General features: G+C 45.0%; 1 protein-coding gene across 1 annotated transcript; it reads left to right on the top strand.

Moving 5' to 3' along the window:
• On the top strand, positions 1–27,864 carry LOC133831920 (uncharacterized). Its single transcript, XM_062262323.1, has 6 exons — positions 1–351; positions 469–676; positions 733–858; positions 947–1,569; positions 25,236–25,292; positions 27,814–27,864. Exons 1-6 carry the CDS (start codon positions 1–3, stop codon positions 27,862–27,864), a joined length of 1,416 nt encoding a protein of 471 aa, XP_062118307.1.
• Positions 27,865–27,937: the final 73 nt, after the last annotated feature.

The raw sequence follows: 27,937 nt of genomic DNA, 5'->3' as shown, positions 1-27,937 counted from the left end.
ATGGTATGTGTTGTTCTTAGAGCTAATCCTCCATTTGATGTTTTTGAAGGGCTTATTAAACGTTTATGGGGAAAACTTGGTATTGAGAGGGTTGCTAGAATGAATGCGGGTTATACTATTGTCAAGTTTCATGATGTATCTACTCGTGATATGGTGTTGGAATCTGGGGTTGTCCATTTTGATAGGAAACCTGTCCTTTTGAGACCTTGGTCGACTGACTTAGATACTCTGAGGTTTGTGAAATCAGTTCCTGTTTGGATCAGATTACCTGATCTTGGACTCCAATATTGGAGTACAAAATGTTTGAGTGCTCTTGTTAGTACCATAGGAAAACATATGATGATTGATAAGGTTATAAGGGAAAGATCTATGGTGAAGTTTGCTAGAGTGCTTATGGATGTTGAGATATCAGATCATTGACCTCAGTTTATCATCTTTCTTAATGAGCATGGTCAATTGATGGAGCAGGCGATAGAGTTTGAATGGATGCCTTCCCGATGTTCGCACTGTAAAAGTTTTGGACATCTTGGTTCCAGCTGTAAACGTGACCAAGGGTCTATTTGGAGGAAAAAGGAGACAAAGCCCGGGTTGGGGAATGTGGAGGCTGAGAGTAATCAAGCAACTACATCTACCGTGTCTGAAATTTTTCCAAAGGATCCTCATGATCTAGTGATTGGTATTGATACATAGACAGAAATGTTAAAGGAGAAATGTAGTTCTAATTCTGGGCAGGAACTGAAATGGACCACACAAAAAAAAGTGGGAGGACTAACAAGTACAATGTCTTGCAGGAGAGTCAAATGGAGGTCACAAAGAAGGGTCAACAAGAGATCAATGGTTTTAATGGAAGGGTGCAACGTATTGTGTTGGAATATTAGGGGCCTGAATAAAAGAAATAAGCAGAGGTCTTTGCTAGACTTTTGCAGGTTCAATAAAATTGGTTTAGGTGCTTTTCTAGAAACCAAATTGAGGGGAAATAAGATTGAGGAAATGATGAGGTCTGTTTTTGTGGGTTGGGACTGTTTCAATAGTCCGGTTGTTGAGGGTAGGATATTAATGGTTTGGAAAACTAGTCAAGTCTCTCTTAGTATTCTCCAGGAAGTTGAACAATATGTTCATTGTTGTGTGAAGATTAAGGGCATTACTCAGAAGTTTTGTTTGTCTCTCGTTTATGGCAGGAATTCGGTGGAAGAAAGGAAAAGTCTCTGGACTCAGCTATCTTCGCTTGAGTTCCCAGTGCATCCTTGGTTAGAAGTTGGGGATTTTAATGCAGTTTTTGACTATGATGATCAAATTGGAGGTCATCCTGTTACTGAGATGGAATTGGAAGATGGTCATCATTGGAGGGTCTGTACTATGGTGGATGAGTTTCGATCGATTGGTTCCCATTATACCAGGTCTAATAAGCAAGTGGAAGGAGCCAGAATTTTCTCTAAATTGGATAGGGTTTTCAAAAATGAAGCATGCATTGATACTTTTCCTGACTCTGAGGCTCGATTTAACTGGGATGTCATCTCTGACCATTGCTACTACATTATAAAAACTATTCCAGTTCAGATTTTTTTTGGGGTTTTATGCCCTAATTAAAACTCAAATTCTTTGTAATCTCATGTTATTATAAATAAAAGTATAGAAATAATTTTTTGACTTGGTCAATCACTTTGCTCACATGTTTTATTTTCATGATTATTTATTTAATATAAACTTCTTTTAAATCCCGAGCATATAGCTAATCGTATTTATAGTGATGTAATCACAGTGGAATATAAATATGATTATATGTTCAAAATAAGTTAGTCCTAAGATTAGTCAGTGCACAGGATTTACACTGACTTGCTAATCTACAATATGATCTACTTACACATCATAGTGTTATGTTCTTTCCAGAACATTAGAAAAGTAGATAAGATCAGATATATTTGTTACATCGGACAAGACCGATATTTGTTACACATCGTAGTGTTATGTATAGCCATCCTTTCTGACTTTGGACCACTCCTCATTGTATCACTTTAGACCCATAAAAGTCACTTTTGGATGCCTTCTACACAATCTCATGTTTTCACTTCTCTTTAAGTGAAAACTGTTAAAGAATTTTCACATCAACATGTAAACATCTTAACCATTATATTTAACCAATTTCAACAGTAGGAACCATCTGCCTCTTGGCTGGTGGAGAGGGTTCGAGATCCTCTCGAGGGCACGATGACTCCCCAGCTGCCTAGGATCTTGGCGGCACTCCTAGTCTCTAGGCAGACCAAGCAATGTCAGCTAGCCCCATGTGATTGTAAGAGCAAAGAGATGATTAGTGCAAATTCCAAAATAAAATATAACAACATTGTAGGCTCCTCAAATGCCCACCATGAGTTATGTCCTGGTGCAGGCATTGAGGTTGTCTAATCCTATCTCCCACCTCACAACTCAAGTGGGTGCCATATTGGCAGAACCAGTTGAAGTTGAGAGAGGTCACTTTGTCTAAGGGTACAAAGCCCCGAGGAGGCAGCTATCTCCTCGGGCGGTGAAGGTAGACATTTATCAGGCTAAGTAGTAATGAAGCTCTTCCCTAGTCCAGTGTGAGTGCATGATCTGGCCACAGTAAAGAAGGGCTGGAGAGGCCCAGACATGCTCGGGACTTATCATATCCCCTACATGTGAGGTATGGTTTAGAGTAAGGGGAAATTTACCTGGGGGAAGTTGGAAAACCTCCATCCCCGCCTGAAGCTCTTCCTTGAGCTCTCGATCTTCTTGGGCTTCTCGGGCTACTTATACGAACCGGGTAGTCTCTAGTCGCTCCTCCGTAAGCTGCTGGTTCAAAATATTTTGGGCACGCCCATCAATATAATTGATGTGTTAGGATGCCAACTCCCGAGACCTCTTGGACTGGTGATACCTAGTCAACTCAAGATTGCTAATCTTGTGGTCCGCGCTGAGAACTCCTAACCCGATGATATTGTCCTTCGTCACTAGGAAGCTGAGATCTAGATCTTGCTTGGGGAGGGTATTCATCTCCTGCAGATGGTCATCGAAAAGTTGGACATAAGGAGTCTGGCGGAATGGGCTAATTAGGGAAATGAATAAGTATAGAGCACTAAGTGATCAAGAGGACAAAGGAAAAATAAAATGGTCGGGAAGATACTCAACAACCCTTGAGAAGTTGAGGATCATGGTCGGGTTGTTACGAATCAGAAACTCGTTCATGAAGAAAAACGTGTCCTTGTAATCTCGAGAATGGTTCTCATTATGATGTGGAGCCTTGTAGTCGAGGGATGAGGCAGCATATTTTATCAGGGCATAGTACCCATCCCGGTTGGACTTCTTCCTCGGAGTGGTGTGAAAGTTGTAGAAGTACAAGATTTATGCAAGAGAAGGTGCGAGCCATTTTCACTTCCAGTACAGGACATCATCCCCGTGAGCACCCAATAAGCATTGGGGGAGAGTTTGAAGGGGGCTATCCCAACATACTTTAGAAAATCCACAAAGTAGTGGTGCAAGGGCAAGGTAGCCCCAACCATCAGGTGGGCCTGGCTCCAGGCGTTGAGGCCATTAACACTGTGATGACCCCTCTCAGATTCCCAACAAAGGCGCACGAGGCACCCATCTCTGATCACGTAGTGCCTCATAATCTCTTACAGAGCTTCGGGGGTGTCGGAGAAGGGTGTGGTACTCCTCTGCTTCAAACCTATTAGCCTCGTACTCTGAGTGGGGTATGGAACAGTAGCTCGGTTGATTTCTTCCATGGTCAACCCCCTTAGGTCCAATAGCCCTGGCATTTCCGCCACCGGGCCATCAACGCGAACAACCATCTCCCTGACTGGTTCTTGGCCCTCTACCCTCGTACTATCCTCGAACGTGCCTTGTTCATGGGCCATGTCAAAGATTTCTTGGTTGAAGAGATAGAAACCTTGCTCATGTAACTGTCACAGTTCCTCGGATATCTAAGACAAAAACCAAGCAGTTAGTATCATGATCGAAGGAAAGATGGCCAAAATATGGAAGACTCTAAGACTACTGCTCGGAGAGAAGATGAGAGTTTCTAAGAATTTGGGGTTTCCTCGGAGCCTAGGATCAGGCCAGAGAACACCACTAGAGATGATGAACCTATCAGAATCTGGGAATTTTCTAGATTCCGGCCACGGAGCCTAAGATGTATCGAGGGCCATTTTTACCATTCTTAAAGTCAAAATGTGCCTAAAAATACTTGTGAAAACCAAAAATAGCTTCTCAAATGCCAAAAAATGACGTTCCTAAGCATGTACCTAAACCCAAAGATAAATCCCGATGCAAATGCAAAACTAAATACAGATAAGTAAGCACTTACTCAAGATAAATGGTAGATAGATGCTGAGGCGAGTCCTCACTCTGAAATATCACCTGACATTTGCCCAGAAGTAAGACGATTCACGCCAATCATCTACAATTGCTGAGAAGTCATAAATGGTTGGAGACATGGGAAGAACGAGAGAGAAGAGAGGGTTCTGGCATAAGGGTTTTGAATTTTGAAATGGCTAGAATGGGAGGTTGAAGGGCAGTTCTCTGGGTTTTATACCTAGTAGAACTTGGAGGGGAAGTAACCCCTCTACATCCGTCAAATTACTTACCACATTTGTAACGCCCTGGTTATCCAAGACTATTACACTGTGTATTTTAATTAGTGCTAAAATCGCTAAAAGAGTCATTTGGCGATAAACGTGCATCTAAATGTGATTAATGGTCTAGGATTAAAAATTTCAGTCAAAAGGAATAGATATTTCGTTAAAATGTTAAGTTGTACATGTGATCCCATAAGAAACGTTTACAAAGTTGTTTGCAGTTCCAAAAGGGTAATTACAACTTAAACGTTACAACCCGTCGACCTAAGCGGCAAAAATTGGGTTTAACACTAGTTCCTCTAAGATCATTGGTCGTGGTGGTCAAGCGGCTGCATATGTACATGTCGCCACCTAAGCTCTCCAACTCATGGCTGGTCAAGCTTCCCTTTCCCCTTACCAGCACCACATAGCACCCGCGAGCCAAGGCCCAGCAAGAAAACTTAAACATGCTCATAAGCAGTAAACAACACGTTACCAACCCATAATAAGCATGCCTAGCAGTAATAACCCTACTAATGCTTGCATACCATTCATATAAATGACTACATCATCTTATGGGGCCATCTTCCCTAAATAAATTATTATTGAATCATACTGGAGTCTGTTGCCCAAAACACATGACTAATAAATCACTCTGGAGCCCAACCCTAGGATATGGGACTAATAAGTCACCTCGGGGCCCACTGCCCTATCCTCTGTATAACCAGCCTTGGAGCTGGCCCAACGTACCTGGCGCTTACTTTTCCATGACCATTGGCTGGGACAAGCGTATAATGCGCTCCTGATTAGGCCTAACCATATCGACTAGCGCTCAGCACGTTATTGCTGCCCTTGACTAATAAGTCAATGCTTTTCTACCAGCGCTCAACACTATTGCCGTCCTTGACTGATAGGTCAATGCTTTTTGGCCAGCACTCAGTGTTATTGTCATCCTTGACTCATAAGTCAAGCCTCTCTCAATTAGATAATCCAGACATACATTCATTATATAACAAATATCCATATATAGAGCATTTAACATACTTAATCAATAATCACAGGCATAATCATAATCATGTGCATTTACAAGGGTCAATGCCCTAATCAAATCTATATTCAACATTAGGGCCATCAATAACGAGTAAATAAAGGCTTCCGAACTGATTCCTAGCCTCTGGGAGGTCAAATCCTACTAAACCGGGTAGTAGGATCGATCCGAACCCTTAGGTTTTGAGTTCTCGCACTTAAAACCTCCCCAAGGTCCAAAATCCCTTAAGCACTACGACCCCCAAGCAGTTGAGCTGCGACCCGCTCAAGTCAAAGGCCCAAGGCTCATCACTGACTGCACCCATGCTGTGACGCGCCTTAACAAGCGCCGCGACTCAAATAGCCCAGACACACCTGCTTCTCCCTCATTCAATTTGAGTCGCGACGCCCCAAGAACAGGGTCGGGGCTTGACATGAAAACTCTATTTTTTCTTCGTTTTTCTCAAGCCAAATCCCTCCATAAACCTATCCAAACATAGTCAAATTCAAAAAAACAAAGTTCCCAATCAAATCAGCAACCCATAACCAACAAAACCCAAGTTTCAAACAAATAAAAATCTCATCAATAATGTAAAATCCAATCAAAGCTTAAGAACTCAAAAACTCATAACTTAAAGCTTGGGTTTTCTCTGATTAAGTCATTTTCTAGCTAAATCCATCGGCTATCACGCTTCTAATATTCCCTAGAATCATTATGACTCTAACCTTGCTTGAATTTGAGCCCTAAAACTTGAGTTTCCTTGGAAAATGCTATTGAGAGCCAAAAATCAGAGCGGGAGAGAGAGAGAGAGAGAGAGAGTTTGAACGTGTTTTCTATTTTTATTAGGTTACTTCGAGCTCAAGTAATCCTAAGTAAATTCCAAGGCTTGGGGTACCCAAAACGCCCTCGAGGCTAAAATAGTCAAAATTCCCAGAACTCCCTCCTAATCTCACTAACTTCAAATATAACCTTGAATATTCATTCTCATTACCCAATATCCTGGTAATGTACTGAATACCCAAAATACCCATTGACTCACTCCGAGTCAAGTATTGATCCCGTTGTGACATTCCTGCTAACTTACTCCCAGGGATTGCCTTGTGTCGAGTAACCCAAATATATTCACATAATAATGTGGTCCCACACATATATCACATGTATGCCAAATATACCCATAACAGGCCAAATTACGAAAATTACCCTTCTCATAAGAAACGAGCCCAGATGCATATTTAATACACCTAAACATGCATATCAAGTCTTATTATAATATAACTCACATAATCATGCAATGATACACAAATATATCACATAAGCACATAATTTCCATAATTTTCCATCCTGGCCCCCTAATTAAGGCCCTAAGCCTTATTAGGTAATTTGGGATGTTACAACTATCCCCCTACAGGAATTTCGTCCTCAAAATTTTACCTAAACAGCTCAGGATACTGATTTTGCATATCTGACTCCAGCTCCCAGGTCACTTCCTCTACCTTGTTGTTCCTCCATAATATCTTAACTAAAGGTATGGTTTTGTTCCTCAGGACCTTGTCCTTCCTGTCTAGTATCTGGATTGGTTGTTCTTCATAGGAGAGATCTACCATAAGCTCCAGATCCTCGTAACTCAATACATGAGTCACATCTGATACATATTTCCGAAGGACCGAAATATGAAATAAATTATGTACGGCCGACAATGCTGAAGGTAAGGCCAATTTTTAGGCCACCTGACCAATCCTCTCTAGGATCTCAAATGCTCCTACAAATCTAGGGCTCAGCTTGCCATTCTTTCCAAATCTCCTCACCTCTTTCCATGGTGAGACTCTAAGGAAGACATAGTCTCCCATTTGGAACCCCATGTTCTTGCGCTTTGGATCAGCATAACTTTATTGTCTACTCTGAGAAGCAAGCATATGAGCTCTGATCTTCTCAGTAGCCTCATTGGTCCTCTGAACTTCCTCAGGACCCAAGTATTTCCTTTCTCCTGTCTCATCCCAATGAATGGGCAATCTACATTTCCTACTGTACAACATCTCATAAGGAGCCACCCAAATGGTGGACTGATAACTGTTATTGTAGGAAAACTCTATCAAAGGAAAATACTTATTCCAGGACCCTTCAAAGTCTAGCACACATGCTCGCAACATCTGATCTTTGTCACTCCAGCTAGGTCATCCCATCTGATCTTTGTCAGTTGTGGATCAGCCAACTAACCTTCCTTTATTCTCTCCAACATTGTAGACTGTAGAGTGATGTTGGCTAACTGGCCCACCAGCAACTCTATTCCAACTCTGGTCATATCCTCTGCCAACACCCTGGATTTCTATCTCGCACTGTATAACTTTCCCGGACCCTTTCGGCTTAAGGCATCTGCCATCACGTTGACCTTCCCTGGTTGATACAGGATTTCACAATCATAATCCGTCACCAACTCCAGCAACCGCCTCTGTCTCATGTTCAGATATTTCTATGTGAAAAAGTACTGCAGGCTCTTGTGGTCTGTGTATATCTCACACTTCTCCCCATAAAGGTAATGGCGCCATACATTTAATATGCAAAGACCATTGCTGCCAACTCTATATCATGATTGGGGTATCTCTGTTCATACTATTTTAACTGACGTGGTGCATAGGCAATCACAATCCCCGTCTGCACAAGAACACAACCCAAACCCTGTCTTGAGGCATCACAGTACACTACAAAATTTTCTTGATCTGTTGGAAGACTCAAAACTGAAGTTGTAATCAATCGCTGCTTCAGATCCTAGAAGCTTTTCTCACACTTATCTGACCACGCAAACTTTTGATTCTTTCGTGTCAGTTTAGTCAATGGAGCAGCAATCCCTGAGAACCTTTCCACAAAACGCTTGTAATTACCTGCCAATCCAAGGAAACTCATGATCTCAAAGGCGCTCCTTGGCCTTGGCCAGTCCCTGACTGCCTCAATCTTGGCTGGGTCCACCTTGATCCCATCCCTACTAACAATATGACCAAGGAAAGCTACCTTAGGTAACCAAAACTCACATTTCTTGAACTTTGAAAACAGTCTATGTTCCCTCAGCCTTTGTAGAACCAACCTGAGATGTTGCTCATGTTCAATCTCTGGCTGAGAATAAAACAAAATATCATCGATGAAGACGATCACAAACTGGTGTAGATAGTCTTTGAACACCTTATTCATCATATCCATAAAGATAGCTTAGGCATTAGTCAACCCAAAGGACATGACTAAAAACTCAAAATGCCCATACCTGGTCCGAAGGGCAGTCTTCGATATATCTCCCTCCTTGTTCCTCAGTTGGTGATAACCAGATTGAGGATCTATCTTTGAGAATACCATCCTACCCTATAACTGATCAAACAAGTCATCTATCCTTGGCAGAGGATCTTTTTCTTGATTGTTAACTTGTTCAGTTCCCTAGAAAACCATCTTTCTTCTTTACAAACAGGACTGGTGCACCCCATGGTGAGAACTAGGTCTAATAAAACCCAAGTCTAACAACTCCTACAACTATACCTTTAGTTCTTTTAACTCTGTTAGGGCCATTCTCTAAGGTACCCTAGACACTGGCTCTATCCCTGGTGCCAGTTCAATGACAAATTCTATCTCCCTGTGTGGCGACAACCTTGGTAAATCCTCTAGGAACACATCCAGAAATTCACAGACTAGTCTTGTCTCCTCTAGTCCCACTAGCACGACCTGAGTGGTATCTACCACAATGGCTAAGAATCCTATGCAATCACCTTTCAATAGATCTCTAGCCCTCAGTAGAGATATCATAGGTACACGGGGTCCATGCATAGTGCCAACAAATACAAAAGGGTCCTCACCCTCAGGCTCAAAGGTTACCATCTTCCACCTGCAGTCTATGGTTGCCTTATACTTCACCAACCAGTCCATACCCAGAATCATGTCAAAGTCGGTCATAACCGACTATATCAAATCAACTGACAACTCTCTGCCCTCTACTATCACTGGCAATGATCTGACCCATCTCCTGGATACTACTAACTCCCCAGTGGGAAATAAGTTCTCAAACCCCACAACATAATAATCACATGGCCTAAACAATCTATCAATAATTCTAATAGCAAAAAAAAGAATGTGTAGCACCAGAATCAATCAAAACAGTATAAGGGGTTCCAACACTAAAAAGCTGACTGGTAACTACTGAGGGAGAAGCCTCAACTTCTGCCTGTGTCAGTACGAACACTTGAGCTAGGGTCGAGATGTCCACCTTTCTTGGGTCTTCCTTTTTTGCCATCGAGCAATATTTCCTTAAATGTACCACTATTTCGCACAAAAAGCGGGCCTTTGCCTGATACTCCCCTATATGGTGCCTCTTACATCTGGTGCACTCTGGAAAAATCCTCCAGCCATCATTGCCGCCCTGGCAGCCTATCTGAATACCACGTGGTCTCTTGTCAGGGCCTAGAGTTGGAAAGGCATCATGAGCCTTCCTTTTCTGATCACTGGAACCCCTGCCCCTACCTAAACTCATAAATGGAGGTCTCGCTCTCCTAGTATCTCTCCTGATCGTGTTCTCGTGCCAGATTTTATTCTCTGCGCCCTCAGCAGTAAGGGTCTTCTCTACCACCTATGCATAAATAGTCACTCATGGCACAGTAGTGATACGAACATCCCGGGCTATCATAGGTTGTAGCTTCTGAAGGAATCTTTCCCTCCTTGTCCCATTAGTGGGCACCAAGTCTGCAACGAACTTGGCTAGTCTATCAAACCTCAGTGAATACTATGTCACTGACATATTCCTCTAAAGCAGTTTACTGAACTCTTCAGCTTTTACAGCCCTGATGGCATCATTGTAATACTTTTCTTTGAAAAGAGTTCTAAACTCTTCCCAATCCAGTGTATTAATGTTTCTAGTTTGGGATATCACCTCCCACTAGATTTGGGTATCCTCTTGAAACATGTATGTGGCATAGGCCACCCTCTCATTACCAACCACCCTCACAAAGTCTAGGATGGTGGTAAGCATGCTTATCCACTATTTATCCTTAGCCGGATCTGTGCTACCCTAAAAAACTGGAGTGTGTTGTTTCCTGAACATTTCATAAAGAGGTTCCCATCTTTTCCCAGCTTCTGGAAGTTGTTCAGCTATTGGCACCATCACAGGTGGTGCCTCTGGAAAAATGTTCCCTGAAGGAACCTGTTGTTGTCTCAGGAGGCGGATCTCTTCTTCCTGCCTCAATAACCTAGCTTGCAAATCATAAAGCACTTGCTGCCAGTTCTCAGGAGCTGGCAGAGGGGTCTTACCCTGGTTGTCATTCTGACCCTGTCTATCATTCTGGCTCTGATCTTCCTGGCCAACTGATGATTCTATCTGCCTTAGAAACATACTTCCAAGCTTATACCTTGCTGCAATATTCAATTCGGCCACTTAGGTAGTAATAACTAAACCTCTTGCCGCCTCATGATCCAAGACCAAGAAAATAATCATTCACATTCAACAATCATGCTAATAAGCTTGTCAATGCACATTCATATCCAAGCACGGTGCTAATAAGCACATCCTGAAATTTTATAACTAATAGCGATGCTAATAGGCATTTATCTAACATTCAACAATGCTTATAAGCATTTACTAGCATTTATAACCAAATAACTATGTTAATAAACATTTTCTGGCATACATGTATCTATGATAGCGCTAATGAGCGTGTCCTGACCTACTTGTCCATATAACAACGCTAATAAGCGTTTCCTTTGCATTCACAAACAATGTCAGTGCTAAAAAACACATCCTTTTAAATCATGCAACAGACAAGGGCCAGGCCCTATTAGAATATCTCATGCTACCTAATAAGGCATGCAGATAAGGCATTTATATCCTATTTAAGCAGTTAAACACATAACCACTTAAATAGCTACCAAACCCTGAGTCGAGCTTGTCTTTAGTGGAGAGTGTACATGCCCAACCTGTCTTCAGGGACTCTTAAACTTGGTACGCTCTGATACCAAGTTGTAACGCCCTAGATAGCCAAGACCATTACACTTTGTATTTTAATTAGTGTTAAACTCGTTAAACGAGTCATTTGGCCATAAACGTGCAACTAAATGTGATTAATGGTCCAATATCTCATAATAAACGTTTACAAAGTTGTTTACATTTCCAAAAGAGTAATTACAACTCAAAAGTTACAACACGCCGACCTAAGCGGCAAAAAAAGGGTTTAATCCTAGCTCCTCTAAGAAAACTTGGTCGTGGTGGTCAAGCGGCTGCATATGTACACGTCGCCACCTAAGCTCTCCAACTCATGGTTGGGCTAACTTCCCTTTCCCCTTATTTGCACCACATAGCACCCGTAAGGCAAGGCCCATCAAGAAAACTTAAACATGCTCATAAGCAGTGAATAACACGTTACCAAACCATAATAAGCATGCCTAGTAGTAATAACCCTAGGCATGCATGCATACCATTCATATAAATGACTACATCATCTTATGGGGCCAACTTCCCTAAATAAATGATTAATGAATCATACCAGGGCCCGTTGTCACAAACGCATGATTAATAAATCACCTTGGGGCCCAAACCCAGGATATGGGACTAATAAGTTACCCCGGGGCCCATTGCCCTATCCTCTGTATAACCAGCCTTAGAGCTGGCCCAACATACCTAGCGCTTAATTTTCCATGACCATTGGGTCAGACAAGCGTATAATGCGCTCCTGATTAGGCCTAACCATATCGACCAGTGCTTAGTGCACTATTGTCGCCCTTGACTAATAAGTCAATGCTTTTCAACCAGTGCTCAGCTCTATTGGCGTCCTTGACTGATAAGTCATTGCTTTTTGACCAGTGCTCAGTGTTATTTCCGTCCTTGACTCATACGTCAAGCCTCTCTTAATCAGATAATGCAGACAAACGTTCATTATATAACAAATATCCATATAAAGAGCATTCAACATACTTAATCAATAATCACAGGTGTTGTCCCCGTTTCCTTCCGGCCGCCCGAATGAGTTTCGGCCCAGATCGGGCCCGTTTGGCAAAGAGTAAAATAGATGTTGGCAGCCCAAGTCTAGATGAGGCCCAAAGGGCATCCAGGGAGTATCATCTGGGATGGTCATTCGGGATAGGTTATAAGCGTGGCTTCCGGTAATAACAGTCAGAATCGCAGTGGATGATCCTGGAGCCTGGTAAACGGTTCGGGATCCTGGTGCAATAGTCTGAGCACCTAGTAAACGCTCCGGGTTCTTGGTAAATAATCTTGGCCCCTGGTAACCAGTACGTGACCTTGACGAACGGAGGGGGACGTGGGGAAACGAACCCGGGTCGGTTGTCCGAGGTTGGCAAGGTAAAGCGTCCGTGACGCTGACTTCGTCCCAAGCTTCACCTGCGGAAAAGGCTAACTTGGGATTGTACGTCGTTGGTTTAGACCTGCACCGCCACTACTCTGACCGATCTTGTCCCCTAAATCTGCCTCATAACCCGAGATGCCTAGACCAAAGCCCCAACTTGTTGGGTGACAGATGTGGTTTGGACCGACCCAATGGGCTCAGATTAGTGTATTTTCTATGTTTTAATCCTTTGTATTGGGCTTCCATTAGAGAAGCCAGCAATATTTATACCCTTATTGGGCCCGGGTCAGCCCAGCCCAAGCCCAGTGCACCCGTAAACCTATAAATACAGGTAGTGGGGCATTGGGCAAGGGGGACCTCTGGCTGGTAAACAATTACTCTACTGAAACTTGTAGAAAACTCCGTTGTTGTAGATTCTTTAAGCTCTAATACAATTGTCTCGTGGACTAAGGCTCATTAACGCCCCAACCACATAAAAAACCTTGTCTTTATTCCATAAATATGTTCTTCTAAGCTCTCTAATCTTCTATTATTAAGGTTTCTGAAATACTCAGAAAGCAACAGGCATAATCATAATCATGCGCATTTACAAGGGCCCACGCCCTAATCAATTCTATATTCAACATTTGGGCCAAGCCCTAATCATGTACATCATGTAGTGGGTGCAGTTTTCTTACCTCAAGTCCGAGTGTAAAGTAAAATAAGAACGACCCTCGACCATGATCCTGATACTGAGCTCCTTGTGATTTCCTAGCACAACCAAGTGTATAATGCCGTCAATAACGAGCAAATAAAGGCTTCTGGACCGAGTCCTAGCCTCTGGGACATCGAATCCTACTAAACTGGGTAGTAGGATTTATCTCGAGCCCTTAGGTTTTGAGTTCTCACACTCAAAACCTCCTCAAGGTCCAAAATCCCTTAAGCACCGCGGCCCCCAAGCATTTGAGTCGCGACCCTCTCAAGTCAGAGGCCCAAGGCTCATCACTGACTGCATCAGCGCTGCGACGCGCCTTAATAGTCACCGCGACTCAAATATCCCATAGGCACCTGCTTCTCTCTTGTCTAATTTGAGCCACAACTCCCCATTAACAGGGTCATGGCTCGACATAACGACGAGCATCATGCCCTCAGCTCTGGGGACAATACGTCCTGGGTAGACCTGCGCGACGGGCTGAATGCTTGAAAGGAGCGGGCCCGCAAGGAAAAGATCTACCCCTGAGATGGCGACCTTAGAAATGACCTCAACGATAGGAGGAACGAGAGGGTTCCCTTAGAAGATGGTGTGACCAGGCAGCTCATGGAGCAGTTGGCCACCTTGAAAAAGGTCACGGACCTCCTGGTTTGAAAACAGGAAGGAGCGAACACCGATTCCGACGAAGAGGATAAGGAGCCCTGCGCAAGGCACATTATGGGCGCCGTGCTCCCCAAGGGATTCAAGATGCTGAGTCTAACCGCCTACACCGGGAACACCGACCCCCGGGATCATCTGTCCCACTATAACTGATTAATGATCGTGGCCCATGTCAGCGACGACGGCAAGTGCCTCTGTTTTTCAATCACTCTAGGCGGGCCTGCAGAAGAATGATGGAAGAGACTCAAGCCAGGATCCATCCAATCCTGGTCAGGATTACAGTCGGCGTTTTGCAAACAATTTGTGGCCCCTATGAGAATGGACATGCAAATCAGTGCCCTCGCCAATATTAAATAGCTCCCCACGGAGACATTAAGAGCCTACATCCAGCGTTTCACCGAAGAGGCCTCCAAGACCAAGGAGGACGATGGGCAGCACCTGGTGGCAATGCAATCCTGGATCCGAGCCGGATCCCCCCTCTGGGACAATATGCAGCGTAACAAGGCGGCTACCCTAGAGGAGTTCATAAGGAGGGCCCAAGGATTTATTAACTGGGACGAGGCCCAGATCCAGGCGTTCGGATGGTAGCCGACACCTCATCCCAATGCCCAAGCATTTTTGGGGTACGGGGTGTAGTTTCTGACACAGTAGTACGTCACGCCCCTGCTTGCACCAAGATCGGCAGTCACGCCTGGGATGGCCTTCGCCACGCCCACAGTTTATGGCCCTGCCTCTTTGGGGTATGCCCCAGCCCAATCCACCCCTTTTCTGGATACAGAGTCACACTGATCAGGTATAGAGCTACCCCTGTCAGAGCCCAGCCGTCCCAGGCAAGAGGAACTGAGGCGAGTGTGAACCCCTCCCGGGGGAAAAGATCCGGCAAGGGCCAAAACTGGTCTGAGCCAGCTAAGAAGGGCAAGACGGGCTACGAGCCCCAATACTCAGAATACACCAACCTAGTAGACACTAGGGAGAACATCTTCCTGGCCACGGAGAGAGCAATGCATTACCGGAAGCCGACCCCCATGTTCAAAGGAGGAAGGAATCTGAGAGATACTAGCAAGCGGTGCGCCTACCATAAGGAGGTGGGCCACACGACCGAAGAATGCCGATAGCTTAAGGATGAGATCGAAAATTTGATCAAGTTGGGGCACCTCCACTAGTGGATCAGGATGCATGTGGGAGGTTCGGGCCTGTCAGCAGTCCCCGGACAGTCCACAGCCCCGGGTGCACCTGGAGCGTATCCGCCTCAGGGAGGGTACGCAAAGGGTCTGGCAGCGCAGGCCCCTCAGGGGGTCCCCACTGTGCAAGCACCCAGACCTGGAATGTTCTACCCATCCGGGATCGTGCCCCCCCCCCCCCCCCCGAGTGTTAGGCCATGTGGCCACCATCTCTGGCGGGCCTCATCTAGGAGGGCCATCCCGGAACGATAAAAAATGTTACCTTAGCGATCTCGACCACGATCAAAAGGTATGCGCTCTGGTCCAAGCCCCGACTCATTGCCCAAAGCTGATGAACCTCCCTATCACCTTCACAGAGGACGACGCCCGTAACGTCCATTTCCCGCACCATGAACCTCTGGTCATAGACACCCAGATCACCAATAAATTGGTCTCCCGGGTGCTGGTGGATGACAGAAGCTCCATCAACATTCTATTAAAGCCCACCTTCATCGTGATTGGCTTAACTGAAACAGATCTGGCCTCATGCCCAACCCACATCTCCGACTTCAACAGGGACGCAATACTCCCTATGGGAAAAATCCAGTTGCCTGTAACTTTGGGGAATGAGATGCAATGCTCGTTCAAGTTCTGTACGTTCGTAGTAGTGGACTGTCCCACTGCTTATAATACATTTTTGGTCGGCCCGCATTGGTCGAGTTCGGGGCTATCACCTCCATCTGTCACCTATGCATGAAGTTCCCTTGCGATAACAGATGAGTAGGAACAGTCCAGGGAGATCAGAAGAGCACTCGAAAATGCTACCACGTGTCCGCCCGGCCTATCTACATGGTCCGGGAAGAACCCCACGAGGGATTCGTCGGCCAGGTTCCGCCTCCTCCAGCTGGAAGGATTGTTCAGGAGGAGGACGAGCTAGACCCGCGAATAGGAGATGACCGAGTACTGGAACCCATGGACGATATTAAAGAGGTATGCATTAGTGACACTAACCCGACCAGGATAATCCAAGTCGGGAAGAATCTGACGGCAGAGGTCCGGGCCGCAATCATCGCCCAGGTAAAGGAGAACAAAGACTTCCTAGCCTGGTCTCATTCAGATATGATGGGGATCGACCGCAACATCATCTGCCATGCCTTGAACATTGACAAGATGCGACCCCGGTCCGGCAAAATCGAAGGCCCCTGGGAACGGAAAGGGCAGAGGCCCTCAAGCTAGAAGTTGAAAAGCTGTGTTCGATCAACTTCATCCGTGAAGCTGTATATCCCGTATGGCTGGCCAACCCGGTTCTGGTACCAAAACCGAACGGGACCTGGAGGACATGCATCGATTTCACAGATCTCAACAAGGCTTGCCCTAAAGATTGCTTCCCGCTTCCTCGGATCGATCAGATGGTGGATGCGACGTTCGGGTACAAGATCTTGAGTTTAATGGATGCCTACTCAGGCTACAATCAGATCTCTATGCATGTAGCAGACCAGGAGCATATCAGTTTCCAGACCGACAAAGGGGTATACTGCTACATCGTCATACCTTTCGGGCTCAAAAATGCCGAAGCCACCTATCAGAGGCTAGTCAACAAAATGTTCCGGGCCCAGCTGGGGCGGAACATGGAGGTCTATATTGATGACATGCTGGTCAAATCCAAAACCTCTGGCAAACATTCTGGCGACTTGGTCGAGGCCTTCGCGGTCATTCGAAGGTACGAGATGAAGTTGAATCCCAAAAAGTGCACTTTCGGCGTGGCATCCGGGAAGTTCCTGGGGTTCATAGTGAGTTTTCGGGGGATAGAAGCCAATCCGAACAAGATTAAGGCACTGGTTGAAATGCCTTCTCCCTGGAAGCACAAAGACATGCAAAGTCTGACCGAGCGGATAGCCGCTTTAAGCTGTTTCGTCTCGAAGGCCACAGACAAGTGCATCCCGTTCTTCAACATTCTTCAGGGAAGCCAGCGTTTCAAATGGTCAGTCGAGTGCGAAGAAGCTTTTCAAAAGCTGAAAGAGCATCTAGCCCAAGCGCCAATACTGGCAAAACTGGTGAACGGGGAGCCGCCATACCTCTATTTGGCGTGACCGCACACGCGATCAGCGCCGCACTAGTGCGGGAGGACGGGAAAGCCCAACTCCCTGTGTACTACGTGAGCAAGAGGTTATTGGGGGCAGAGTCACGGTATCCAATCATTGAAAAGTTGACATTTTGTTTGCTAATGGCGTCCCTGAAACTCCGGCCTTACTTTCAAGCCCACGCCATAAAATTTCTAACCAACCATCATTTGCGGCAAGTGCTGCAGAAGCCCGAGTCATTAGGAAGACTCTTGAAGTGGGCTATGGAATTGAGTCAATTCGCCATAACTTACATACCAAGAGTCTCGATAAAGGGACAGACCCTAGCCGACTTGATTGTGGAATGCTTTGGGATCACCAAAGGGGACGATCCCGCAGACCCCGCGGCGCCCGTATGGAAGGTGTCTGTGGACGGAGCCTCGAATGAAAATGGAGCAGGGGTCAGAATCATCCTAGTTTTGCCACAAGGGCACCAGTTACAAAATGCCTTGCGTTTCCATTTCAAGGCATCGAACAACGAGGTTAGGCACGAGGCCATGCTGGCTGGATTACGTCTGGCCCGGGAAGTCGGGGTCGCGAACCTGGAGATCTATAGTGATTCCCAACTGGTTGTCAGACGAGTCTCGAGAGAATACCAAACCAAAGGGGAGAAGATGGCTGCTTACGTGACTTAGATGAGAGAAATGTTGCAAACGTTCAAGAGGCACTCCATTCGCCGGATCCCCAGGGAGCAAAACGTGTTCGCAGAAACGTTGGAAAAATTGCCCACCGATGCAGAGGCGGAGCTGTCTGGGCTGGTCCCGATTAATCATCTCCCCATCCCTAGCATTCAACCCTCCGTGATCAACGCCATCGACCACTCCGTGTCCTGGATGGGACCCATTGTCCACTACTTGACAACCGGAAAGTTGCCAGCAGACAAAGCCGCAACCAGGAAGCTTCAATACCATGTCCACAGATACGTCATGATGGATGGAAAGCTCTACCGCAAAAGGTTATCCATGCCATACCTCAGATGCGTATCCGGGACCGAACTGAGCGCAATCATGCATGAAGTGCACGAAGGCTTCTGCGAAGATCACACAGCCAGACTCAGTTTGTCCAAAAAGATCCTACGCCAAGTATATTTCTGGCCAACCATGAAGAAAGACTATGTGATTACGTCTGCAAATATGAGCAGTGCCAAAGGTACAAGAAGATCCCGCGAGCCCCTCCAACAGAAATAACCTTGATGACGAGTCCCTGGCCTTTCGCGGTATGGGGGATCGACCTAGTAAGATCGCTCCCGACCGGGAAGGGAGGGGTGAAGTATGCCATCATGGCCGTCGACTACTATACCAAGTGGGTTGAAGCGGGGCCCATGAATACAATCACCTCAAAGAAGGCCTTGGATTTTTTCATCAACAACATTGTATGCCGGTACAGGCTCCCCTACAAGATTGTGTCCGACAACGGAAAGCAATTCGACAACATCCAACTCACGGATTTCTGTGAAAGACATGGTATCGTAAAAAGCTTCTCCGCAGTCGCCAGGCCTCAAGTGAATGGGAAAGTAGAGGCCGTCAACAAAATATTGAAAGGAACATTGAAGAAAAAGCTTCAAGCCTCCAAGAGCAAGTGGCCCGAAGAGTTTCCCCGCGTGCTGTGGGTGTACCGAACCACCGAAAGAGCGTCCACTGAACACACTCCTTACTCCATGGTGTACGGGTGCAAAGTTGTTATCCCAGTAGAAATGGCCATCCCATCCCATAGAAGAGACACGTACGATCCCGCCCAGAACCACGCCTTACTCCAGGAATCCCTTGATCTCATCGAGGAGATCCGGGAAGAGTCACAAGTTCAGTTGAAGATATACCAAGGCAAGATCGCGCAGCATTTTAACTCAAAGGTAAAATGCCTAAGGTTCGAAACCAGTGATCTGGTCCTGCGAAGAGTCTTCCCTGCAACCCAAGATCCAGGAGTGGGGGTTTTGGGCTCGAATTGGGAATGGTCGTACAAAATTCAACACGAAGTTTGTTCGGGAACATACCATTTAAAACGGCTCGATGGCACGGAAGTCCCAAGGGCCTGGAACGTGGAACATCTCCGTAAGTACTATCAGTAGTCAGGATAGCATGTTTCAGTTTTATATTTTCGTTGTAAACAATCTACGCCTCAGGGTTATTCCTTGAATAATAAAAATGGTGTGTACAAAAGGTCATAAAGAAATATTATCAAACAATGAAAATTCCAAGACCAGTATTCGCTCACTTGGAGGGGGTAAGTCTGGTATGAACAAATACGAGAACAAGAAATTAAAGGCCCAAGCCTAGTCTCGACCCAGACCAACAAGGTCTGAGGGGTACAAACCTGGTTGGACACAAGGCTCGGGCCTAGTCCCGACCCAGACCGACAAGGTCTGGGGGGTACAAACCCAGTTGGACACAAGGCTCAGGCCTAGTCCCGACCCAGACCAACAAGGTTTGGGGGGTACAAACCCAGTTGGACACAAGGCTCAGGCCTAGTCCCGACCCAGATCGACAAGGTTTAGGGGGTACAAACCCAGTAGGACCTAAGACTCAGCCCTAGTCCCGACCCAGACCGACAAGGTCCTCGGGGTACAAACCCAGTTGGACATAAGGCTCGGGCCTAGTCCCAACCCAGACTGACAAGGTCTGGGGGGTACAAACCCAGTAGGACCTAAGGCTCAGGTTGGTCCTGGCCTGGACGTACGCAGTCTGCGGGTACAATATATAGGATCTAAGGCTCAGCCCTGGTCCCAGCCCGGACATGCGTGTCCCGAGAACATAAAATACCTAAAACTTGGTTGACCGCACGTGGTCTGCAGTCCCAGATAACTATATACCCGTCCGCGTCATTCCTACAACAGCATAAGATTATAAGAACGTGGACCCCCCAAGTATAAGTTGTCTAAAATTAGTCTTAGAAATGGCCTAGGCCATGGGAACCTAACCTAGGGTTCAAAACAAGCTAATCAGCTAATCTCCGACGGTCCAGACCGTCAAACTCTCAACACGGGAAACTCTCTTGTCCAGGAACCACCTGAACCCGAAGGGGTCCAGAGCAGCTCGGACCAAGTTTTCTTTCCCTAACACTCTAATTCTAAGCACAAGCAAGGTCTCGCAATCTAAGCAGATAACCAAAACAACATAAAATCTATATATGTATATATGGATGTGTAAAGATGAAAGTCAAGAAAGCTTACTGTAAATTTCTAGTCATTAAAAATGGTGGTTGTCCGGCGACAGTGACAGTAGAATCTCTGTCTTGAACTGTTGGAGGCGATTCAGCAGCTCATCGAGAGGGCAGGCTGGTGTCGTCTACTTAGGCGAGGGTGCAAATATCGGAATCTTTGGGAATAGGCGACGGCGAAGACGGAGCAAACGGCGAAAGATATCGTCGGCAAGCTCGGTCATAAACAAACCCTTCGAGTTTCTTTTTCTGGCTCGAGAATGTAAAGGTTTCAAATGAAAGCCTGAGGGGTATTTATAAGAGCCAAAGTGCTAGTTTTGATCTAACAGCTGGGATCGATTCCCCCTATCGGACGGTCCAGGATCGTGTAGGGACATTAATGGATCCACTCGAATATTGGATCACAGTACCCCCGAGGTGCGATCCGCGCTGCACCGATCCAACGTCCCAGAAAGAGGATCACCTCAAAGGCCATCCCATCCTACGGCCCTCCTTGTCGCAGAAATAATAATGAGACACGCTCGTGCAGATGGGACACTTCGTGAACCGAGCTGACATAATAGCCCTAGCATAGTGACCCTGGAGGTATTTGTTGACCTTTCAGGATCAAGTGCCATCAATGCGACAGTTTCTAGGGGACACGTGTATCCCCCATAATGATTTGGAGCCTTGGTAAACGAACCCGGATCCTGGTAAATGATCCAGGCTCATGGGACGCGGTCCAGGTCAACATAGCAGGCGGTAGCTCCATACTCATCCAACACGCAATGCCCCTCGCCGCAGACCCGTCACTTTGGAAACAAATCGGGAAATGCCGGGAAGATCCGGGACTGAGGCAAGCGTCCACCCCGCAAGCCCAGATGAAGGCTTGGGGGTAAATGTTATCCTCGTTTCCTTCTGAGCGCCCGGGTCCACGCTTCTGCCCGCGGGCCGCCCAAATGAGTTTGGGCCCAGACCGGGCCCGTTTGGCAAAGAGTAAAATAGACGTTGGCAGCCCAAGTAGATGATGCCCAAAGGGCATCCAGGGAGTGTCATCTGGGACGGTCATTCGGGAGAGGGTATAAGCGTGGCTTCCGGTAATAACAGTCAGGATCGCAGTGGATGATCCCGGAGCCTGGTAAACGGTCCGGGATCCTGGTGGAATAGTCCGAGCACCTAGTAAACGATCTGGGTTCCTGGTAAATAATCCTGGCCCCTGGTAAATGGTATGGGACCTTGACGAATGGAGGGGGACGTGGGTAAACGAACCTGGGTCGGTTGTCCGAGGATGGCAAGGTAAAGCGTCCGTGACCCTGACTTCGTCCCATGAAGCATGGGGGTTGCCCCCACGCTTCACCTGTAGAAAAGGCTACCTTGGGATTGTACGCCGTTGGTTCAGACCTGCACCGCCACTACTCTGACCGATCTTGTCCCCTAAATCTGCCTCGTAACCTGAGATGCCCAGACCAAAGCCCCAACTCGTCGGGTGACAGGTGTGGTTTGGACCGGCCCAGTGGGCTCGGATTAGTGTATTATCTATGTTTTAATCCTTTGTATTGGGCTTCCATTAGAGAAGCCAGCAGTATCTATACCCTTCTTGGGCCCGGGTCAGCCCGGCCTAAGCCCAGTGCACTCGTAAACCTATAAATACAGGTAGTGGGGCATTGGGCAAGGGGGACCTCTGGCTGGTAAACAGTTACTCTGCTGAAACTTGTAGAAAACTCCATTGTTGTAGATTCTCTAAGCTCTAATACAATTGTCTCGTGGACTAAGGCTCATTAACGCCCTAACCACGTAAAAAACCTTGTCTTTATTCCATAAATATGTTCTTCTAAGCTCTCTAATCTTCTATTATTAAGGTTTCCAAAAAACTTGGAAAACAACAGGCATAATCATAATCATGCACATTTATAAGGGCCCACGCCCTAATCAATTCTATATCCAACATTTGGGCCAAGCTCTATTCATGTACATCACGTATTGGGTGCAGTTTTCTTACCTCAGGTCTGAGTGTAAAGTAAAATAAGAACGACCCTCAACCACGATCCTGATCCTGATCTCCTAGCGATATCCTAGTCACAACCAAGTGTATAATGTCGTCAATAACGAGCAAATAAAGGCTTCCAGACCGAGTCCTAGCCTCTGGGACATCGAATCCTATTAAACTGGGTAGTAGGATTTATCTCGAGCCCTTAGGTTTTGAGTTCTCGCACTCAAAACCTCCCCAAGGTCCAAAATCCCTTAAGCACCACGGCCCCCAAGTATTTGAGTTGCAACCCGCTCAAGTCAGAGGCCCAAGGCTCATCACTGACTGCATCAGCGCTGCGGGACGCCTTAACAGTCACCGCGACTCAAATATCCCAGAGGCATCTGCTTCTCTCTTGTCTAATTTGAGCCACGACGCCCCAAGAACAAGGTCGTGGCTCGACATGAAATCTCTGTTTTTTCTCTATTTTTATAAAGAAAAATCCCTCCATAAACCTATCCAAACATAGTCAAATTCCAAAAACAAAGTTCCCAATCAACTCAGCAACCCAAAGTAAACAAAACCCAAGTTTCAAACAAATAAAAAAACTCATCAAAACCATAAAATCCAATCAAATCTTAAGAACTCAAAATCTCATAACTTAAAGCTTGGTTTACCTCTGATTATGTCATTTTCCAGCTATCACGCTACTAATCTTCCCTAGAATCGTTATGACTCTAACCTTACTTGAATCCAAGCTGTAAAACTCGAGTTCCCTTGGAAAATGCTATCGAGAGTTAAAAAGGAGAACGGGAGAGAGAGAGAGAGAGAGAGAGGGAGTTTGAATGTGTTTTTTATTTCTGTCAGGTTACTTCGAGCTCAAGTACTCTTAAGTAAATTCCAAGGCTCAGGGTACCCAAAACGCCCCCTAGGGTAAAATAGTCAAAATTCCCAGAACTCCCTCCTAATCTCACTAACTCTGAATATATCCTCGAATATTCATTCTCATTACCCAATATCCTGGTAATGTACTAAATACCCAAAATACCCCATGACTCACTCCGAGTCATGTATTGATCCCGTTGTGACATTCCCGCTAACTTGCTCCCTAAGATCGCCTCGTGCCGAGTAACCCAAATACATCCACATAATAATGTGGTCGCACACATATTTACATATATGCTAAATATGCCCATAACATGCCAAATTACGAAAATAGCCCTTCTGATAAGAATCGAGCCCGCATGCATATTTAATACACCTAAACATACATATCAAGTCATATTATAATATAACTCACATAATCATGCAATGATACACAAATATATCACATAAGCACATAATTTCCATAATTTTCCATCCCTAATCAAGCCCCTAAACCTTATTAGGTAGTTTAAGACGTTACAACGTTGGTACCCAAGGGCAATCCAATGATCAAGGTCTAAATGGAACGAATCGTGATCATTGGTCTTGGGAAAAGACGCCTCGGGTGTGGGGTGAAAGGATGCCTTAGGTACGGAGTGGACGTTTGGGATTGTGGAGTTGACCCCTCATTAATTGCACGGATTAATGGGCCCATCCATAGGGAGTCCACATGTGGCATTAATTTTCAGATTGACGTCAGGGGGAAGTCTGAACGTCTCCCTCCAATTTTTTCAAATCACTCCTCCCAATCGATGTCCCCATTCCTCGAGGGTGAATGAAGACTTGGGGGCAAATGTTGTCCGTATTTTCACCTCCTGACACGTGGCAATTAAGAGTGATTGGCAACGAGGTACGTCATGAGATGCTCGGAGCACAACCCCTCCAAGAAACACAGTTCGGACGAGTCTTGGACATGCCACACCCTGAGGTTTGTCCTCGAGGTGAGGGTACTTCTAGGTGATGCCACCTCCCGGGCCAATCGATAAGTCATGGATATCTCCGAGTGAGATCATGCCCCAAGGTCTGTCCTCATGGCAGGGATCTCTCCAGGTGAGGCCACGTCCGGAGGAGCTCTCTTCCCTCACTTGTCCCCTAGGTCTATGATTCCGGTCCTCAGACCTGGGATAGCCGCTAGATGTCAGTCACTGCAATTGTGGGCCACCAGGTGATCGTCTGACAGTTTTAGTGTGTCTCAATTAGTGGTGTCCAGTTTGTACACTCGACAGTCCTCATTTCCCACGATGTCACCTGACATGGGCAAACATGCACTGCATCTTGACAGTCACAAATATGTTCCTCATAAAGTTGGTGCGTGACTTTCTGCAATGGGTTGTCGTAGTCTTTATTTGGTGCAACTCTTTTTGTATTAACTTAACATTAATACCCCAAGAGGGGGGAATCTAATATTAATGAAAGATGATTAACATTAATGACCCCAACCTCTATAAATATGGTTGGGGTATCTCCTTGTAAAAGATTCAATTTTTTAGAGAGAGAAACTCTGTAACTTAGTGCAAGATATACATTGCCTGAGAATCACCATTGAAGCTTGATACTACAGGCTTCAAGCTCACTAAATAATAGAGACTCGTGGACTAGGGCTTTTTACAGCCTGAACCACGTAAAATCTAGTGTTCTTTTCTTATGTTTCCTTTAATCTTTCAGATTAAGATGAAAGCGAAAAAGGCAGTCAACACCTGCAGATGGAGGGAAAGTAAGGGGGTGAGCTCAAGAGCCTAGTAAGGAAGTACAAACATGCAAACAGAACATTTCAATAATCATAACCACTTTAGAAACTAACATAAAATCATCACTTTCTTAGTTCATACAAAATTGCAACATTTCCAACGCATTAACTTAACTCTTACCATTCATCTATCTTTCTAATTTTCATAGCACTAACATACACTTTGATGTCTTTACATGAACAACATCTATCAAAAACACATTATTAAAGCACATCATAGCCTATCATTAACTTAGTATGACATAACATCAAACTATTCATAGCGCAAACACCACAAGGTACATATGTCAAACTTTGAAATTCATATATAAAAACATTAAAGGCAACAAGTATTGTGGAATAGAAGTTGGGTGAGGAAACTGTCCTCCTGGGACCACATTGGTCAAATTATGGGGCACGTCTACCAAACATTCATACATAGTAAACTCATCTACCCAAATACGTGTGCCTACAACCATCATCATAAACATATAAAGACTTATGCGCCCAACAACATGTAAATGGAAAAGTTGATTGGAAGGAAGCAATTGAGGTCCTCGGAGACCACCTCGGTCATACTATGACAACTGATGCCAAACTTTTCATCTTTCCAAGTACATGTTCGTGAAAGTTAGTATACCACTTAAAATTCACAACATTTCATATAGCACAAAACATATCTACTTGCTTACCTTGGCGTGAGTGACCTTGAGAGAAAAATGATGTTGGAAAACCTTACGTCCAAATCCTTATAAGCATCACATAATTCTCTACGAATACCCATCCAATCATTTAAAGACAAATTCTTAAAACAAAACTTAACCTTAGATCAACATCCTTTCAAAATATCACATTTATTCTAACATAAATCTAAAATAATAAAAACTTCAAATGGTTACCTTCTTTGAGTGATGACTAAAATCCTAATCAATGTATTCTTCCTTGATGTATTTTGAAATCCTAATCTCCAATATCACATCTCTTAGAAATCCACAAAGATGAAGAGAATACTAAAAATAAATGAAGAATACTTACCTCTAAACCTTGATCCACATTTCTTTCTTCTCTTTGTCTCATTCTCTCTCTCTCTCTCTCTCTCTCTCTCTCTCTCTCTCTCTCTCTCTATGGGGTGACGACAGCTAGGGTAAAAGGTTGAGTGAAATACTCTAAGGTCCCTTTTATAGATGAGTTATAGGTTTAAAATAAAATAATTATCTAAATAGAATTTTCGTAACTCTAGGTGTTGTGACTTGGGACCAAATTTTGACCCATTTACATTACGATTTTGGAATAAAATACTACTACTAAAAGGTTGTAGATAATCCAATTAGCTTTCCAAAGATACTAAGATTTTCTAAATCAGACTCCTACAGCTTTAGTTATGTATATTTTATTGCATCAATGTCCAAAGTTACGAGATTTCTAAGAAATGTAACTTTCTCTCTTTAGTCTCTCCTAATCCTTTCATTTCATTTCCATTTTAATCATACAAAGCTACTAGGTTAATTTCTATCATCATGGTAATTCCATTTAGCATTTAAAGAAAATCTAATTTCTCTTTATAGAATGATGGAAAACCTATTTTAGAATCAAATGTGATATCTCCAAATACCCCTTACCTAAAATGCTCATATTTTCCAAATTTGACAATTTTCCAAGATCTTATCTGTTGACCTAAATCAAGATCACCATTAGCCTCTTTCTCTATAAGCCACACACCCATGTAGATTTACCCACGTACGCACATGCACACATTCACATACAAAAACAAAGAACACGTCAGAGAAAATAATTTAATTAACTAATAAATAAATAACAAGTAATTAAGTAAATAGAAAGAAAAAAATTATAACGTAAATAATATCTATCAGATATTACAAAAAAGGCCCCATGAGGAGTTGGGACCTTCCTCACCCTCAAAGAGACAACATGTGGCCCATACTCGGGTCGAGGTGCTTGGGGAGACGCCTGACTTTCCAGCGCGGGAGGTGACTGACACCTTGATACTAGAGGTGTCTTCAGGGGATGCACACACCCCCAGAGCTACTGAAGTCTCTGAGGCAGCCGAAGTCCCAGAGGCTCAGAATGCTCTCTGCCTGCTTGTGTACCCCGAGCACTATAAAGGGACACCGCTTGAGAGGTACAATGCCATGGTCGAGCATTTCAACGCTCACCTTGAGGAAGGCAATGCATTGGTCCATGAGATGGGGGCATACATTCGCTAACTAAAGCCTCCATGGGAGATGCCTCGGGAACCTCCAATCAGTCATGCACAACTAGAGAATTTATTTGCTGAGAAACTCATTTCCTTTGTTGCTCTATTAACTGCAGAACTTTTCTAGGGGAAAAATCCCACGATGTGTGACTAAACTGCTAGAAGATACACCCAGCTAGGGATTGACAATGAGGCTCGTCTGATCTCTTCATGCCAATAGGCCACAATAAAGGTAAATGCCCCACTCTTTAGGTTATGTACTCCATTCTCTGTGGCCAATACTAACTTTGTTTCTTTTTCAGGCGGCTCTTGGTCCAATGCTTGGGGAATATAGTGATGGAGAAATCCTATGAACTCCAACAGCCCACATACAAGTTGGTTGTTTTGTAGTTTGGGGCATCCATCGATGAGTAAAACAGTAGTGGG

The sequence above is a fragment of the Humulus lupulus genome, chromosome 1 (genome assembly GCF_963169125.1).
Source record: "Humulus lupulus chromosome 1, drHumLupu1.1, whole genome shotgun sequence".
NCBI lineage: Eukaryota > Viridiplantae > Streptophyta > Magnoliopsida > Rosales > Cannabaceae > Humulus > Humulus lupulus.
The sequence above is the reverse complement of the archived record's forward strand: the minus strand, read 5'-3'. Positions and strand labels throughout refer to the sequence as shown.